The 4532-nt window shown below is 51.2% G+C and overlaps 1 protein-coding gene across 1 annotated transcript in view; it reads right to left on the reverse strand.

The window, feature by feature from the left end:
- Positions 1–4532, reverse strand: part of Kcng1 (potassium voltage-gated channel modifier subfamily G member 1) — a 20954-nt gene that overhangs the window by 5567 nt on the left and 10855 nt on the right. Inside the window, exon 2 of the mRNA XM_021155412.2 lies at positions 2604–3403. Coding sequence (XP_021011071.1) covers positions 2604–3377 — 774 coding nt within the window. The 5' untranslated portion in view covers positions 3378–3403. The remainder of the gene's footprint in view (positions 1–2603; positions 3404–4532) is intronic.

Consider the following 4532-nt stretch of genomic DNA (forward strand, 5'->3'; position numbering starts at 1 on the left):
CACACATACACATCACACACATATACCACATACATGCACACACATCACACACATATCATACACATACACACACACACATTTAAAAAGAGTGCTGTCAGATTGGGAGTATATATATAATGATAGGCCACTTGCCTAGCCTGTGGGGACCTTGGGCTCCACCTCCAGCACCACACAGAGAAACCAAAACGAAACAGTGCCAGAAGTCCCATCAGTGTGGCTTTGATGCTGTTTTCCTGATAAAATTAGGAATAAGGTGGTGGTGGTGGTGGGGGGGAAGTAGTGGAGAAATGACTCAGGGGTTCAGAGTGCTCACTGCTCCTCAGGAGTTCAGATCCCAGCACCACGTCAGGTGGCCCACAAGAATCTGTAACCTCGGGGCATCCAACACCCTCTGCTGGGGCGGGAGAGTTCTCGTTGTCCCACTATATACACATAAAATAATAATAGAAATCTCTAAAAAATTAGAACCAAGAATAATGGAGCTGGTGATGATAAAGCTATGACTCAGAAGCTGAGGCAGAAGAGGTGTTGTGAGTTTCAGGCCAACCTGGCGTAGTAAAGCTCTGTCTCACAAAATGATGGAGCTAAAACCAAATCTGTACTCAATAACATGCCAGGCTTGGTGCTGTTCCCCATACATGGACTTCCTCACTTAACTGAACATTCAGAACAGCATTCATAGTCCCCGGAGCGGACAGAGAAACTGAGGCCTAGCATGGTCTGGTAACTTTCCCACCGCAGTGTAGCCAGGATGGGTGAGATGGGACTCAGGTTCCAGCTGTCTGGCTCTAGCCTACCCCCCTTGTCCCCGGTTCCTATGATCATCAACATTAAATTTTCTTTTTAAAAGTTTTATTTAGTGTTTATCTGCATGTATACCTGCATACCAGAAGGGGGCATCAGATTTCATTATGAGCCGGTCGTGAGCCACCATGTGGTTACTGGGAACTGAACTCAGGACCTCTGAAAAGGGCAGCCAATGCTCTTAACCGCTGAGCCTTCTCTATAGCCTGAAATATTTTTTTCTTTTTCCCCACCCCCGCCCCCCTGAAATATTTTCTTAAGATCTCTTAAAAAAAATCTTCAGTGTGTAAGAACACGCTAGCAGTTCTCTTTGGGTTATAAAAGGCAGCCTCGATGACTATATCCGCCATGACATCCATAGATGGAAGGTCTCCTTCCTCATGAGAACTTCTAAGATTAAGTCAAACAGCACAAAAGGCTTAGCACGTGCAGGCTCTACAGCTGGTCCTCAATTAGAGCTGGAATGTTCACCCCACGCTGTCAGACGGTCTCTCAAATGTCTGCACAGTGAGTGCCTTGTTCTTTCATGTGGTACAGGAATCCCGACCCAAAGGCCCAGGGGACCTCCCCTGGGGACCCAGCATGTCTCTGTCATCGGTATGAAAAGTCAAGAGAGCATTTCCATATGGGAAACGCTTCATTTCTGAAGACCTCAAGTCCAGTGTGGGGGAGTTGCGGGCAGGTCAGTCATGGACTTCTGTGGGGTATCATGGGTCCCCAGCTGCTGTGTGGGGTATACAGACCATGGACTCCGTGAATCTATGTAAACTGTTCTGTCTGCTTCAGTGTCCTCACTGGCTGGGCGGGTGAGAGAACATGCCTCCTATGGAGTTACAGGAGGACCTGCAGGGAAAGCTAAGCAGAGCCCCGCCCCCAGGCTCCCGCGGCTTCTGATAGCAGGCAGCCTGTGTCAGACTGAGAGTAACGGCCTTACATGAAATACCCTCCCCCACTCCAGACAGGGTTTCTTTGAGTAGCTTTGGCTATCCTGGAACTAGCTCTGTAGACAAGGCTAGCCTCAAACTCACAGAGATCCACCTGCCTCTGCCTCCACCTGCCTCTGGGATTAGAGGTCTGCACCACCACTGCTGCTACATGCAATTTCTTTTTCTTCTTCTTTCTTTCTGTTCTCTTTCTTTCTTCCTTTTTTTTTTTTTTTTTGGTTTTTTTGAGACAGGGTTTTTCTGTGTAGCCCTGGCTGTCCTGGAACTCACTCTGTAGACCAGGCTGGCCTCGAACTCAGAAATCCGCCTGCCTCTGCCTCCTAAGTGCTGGGATTAAAGGCGTGCACCACCACTGCCCGGCCCAGCCGCAATTTCTTACTGTGCACAGAAACATGTTTATCCTGTGGGGACATGTCCATACACACACACACACACACACAAAAATTGTTTGCATGACTAAGAAAACAAGTTTGGTAGGTTACTAAAGAAGGGAGATGGGAAGTCAGTTTTAATGGCCTCTGGAATGTGCCCAGCTCAGAGGCAGGCTTGTCAGGGTCACATCACCCAAACACTCGCTCACTCATACAATCTGCAGAAGAGGCTCGGGGTCTCTTTGTTGGCCTTTGTTCTAGAGCCCACAGGCTAGGACAGTAGGGGGCGCAGTAGAGACCAGGACCGTCACAGCTGCTGACTTCAGGACACTCACATTATCAGGGAGGGAGATGGATAACAAACACATCCACATAGTAAGATATCAAGCAGCACTAAGGTTGTTCGGCTAGCGCAGTGAGGGAAGACCTCCCAGGGATGGCATAGGAAGTTAGAGCCAGTCTTCAGAGCTGCTGACGGTCTTACCTGTTCCTCCTCCTCACGCAGGCTGGGCAGGGTGCTGACAGACAGGTTGACGGCGGTGACGGTGACAAACAGAACGGACAGGCAGGCAAACACCTTGCCAGGCAGCCCTGAGTGTGGCCGCTCTACCATGTCACGCAGCCTCCTCATGCAGCGGCTCAGGCGGCCCTCGCTGGCAGACGGACCCTCACTTTCTTGATCCTCGCTGTCCAGCGGCTCCTCCTCATCCTCGCGCTCCATCATCTCCGCAAACTCCTCGATTTTCTGCAGGTACCGGCGCTTGCAGCAGCCGTCCAGGTGGTCCTCCGCGATGCCCCAGTACAGCAGCTCCTCCTGGAAGGACAGGGCGCACATTTCCCGAAGCAGCCTCAGCTTGCCGGCCCGCAGGAAGGTGAGGATGGTGCCAAAAGCCCCCGGGTTGCGGTCGAAGAAGAACTCGTTGCAGGTTACGTCATAGTCATCACATACGCTCAGGATGTCGTCGAAGTTGGTGCAGGCCTTGAGCTGGCCCAGCCGGGTCAGTGGGAACTCATCCAGGGTGGTCCAAGGTAGTGAGTACTTAATGCCACCAACGTTGATGATGATCTGTCGCCTGCGGTCCCCAAGGGAGCAGCTCTGGTGCAGGTCGTCCTGCGGCCGCAATCTTTGGGCCCTGCGGTAGAAGACGCCCTTGATGGCCTGGCGCTGTGGGAAGAAGGCCGGGTGGAAGGAGGTGTCTGAGGCGCAACTTAGAGCGCTGTAGTCATAGTCCGAGTTGTCTCCCGGTAACAGGGTCATTTTGGGGCTTCACATCCCTCTTGGGCCTGGAAGGAGGAGAAGGAGGAGAGAGATCCTTGGTGACCCCTGAGTCTTAAGTGAGCCCTTCACTGATTGTGGAATATGTATTTTTATTTTATTTTTAAAAATAGTACTATGAGTTTTAAATATTTTTATTTATATGCACATGTGTGCGCCTACATGTCTATATGTGTATCACATATGTGAAAATACCGAAGGAGGCCAGGAGAGGGTGGTAGGTTCCTCTGAAATGGAGTTACAGGTGGTTGCTTGTGAGTTGCCATGTAGGTGCTGTGGATTGAATCTTGGGCTTCTGCAAGAGAAGCCAGTGCTCTTAAGCACTGTATGTGAGTGTGTGTGAGAGGGTGTGTGTGTATGTGTGACTGTTGTATGTGTATAATGATGACATGTGTTGCATGAGTGTGTATGTATGTGGGTGGGTGAGTCTGTGTGTGTGTATAATAGTGCATGTGTGTGCGCACGAGCATGTGTGGGTGTGCACGAGCATGTGTGTGTGTGTGTGTGTGTGCGCATGTGTGTGTGCGTGCATGTGTGTGTGCATGTGGGTGGGTGGGTCTGTGTGTATAATGGTGCATGTGTGTGCGCACGAGCATGTGTGGGTGTGCACGAGCATGTGTGTGTGTGCGTGCATGTGTGTGTGTGTGCATGTGGAAGCCAGAGGACATCTTTGTGAAGCTGATTCTCTCTACCAACTCTCCCATGAGCTCTGGGGACGGAACTCAGTAACGAGGCTTGCTCCACCAGCGCCTTTCCCTGCTGAGCCATTTCACCTGCCTGACTTCTTGGTGTTGAGAACTGGAGGCACGAGGGCCAGAGTAGAGCCCTGGGGTTGGGTTAGCGTTTAGTGTGTGAGGTGCTGGAAATTGAGCCCAGCTAACTTTTAATTAAATGGCATAGCTGAGAGAGACATTTTAGCCTTGGCCAGTGGCTCTCAGGTGGCGCTGACTTCACATGGGCCATGCAGCGATGTCTGAGGTAGTTTTGACTGATGCGTTGGAGAGTTCTAGCTTCCAGCAGAAGGGCCAGGGAGCAGCTAATGCAACAGCCACAGTGCCCACCACAGCCCCCACTGCTAACTCAACAGCCACAGTGCCCACCACAGCCCCCACTGCTAACTCAACAGCCACAGTGCCC

This window comes from Mus caroli, chromosome 2 (genome assembly GCF_900094665.2).
Source record: "Mus caroli chromosome 2, CAROLI_EIJ_v1.1, whole genome shotgun sequence".
NCBI classification, from domain to species: domain Eukaryota; kingdom Metazoa; phylum Chordata; class Mammalia; order Rodentia; family Muridae; genus Mus; species Mus caroli.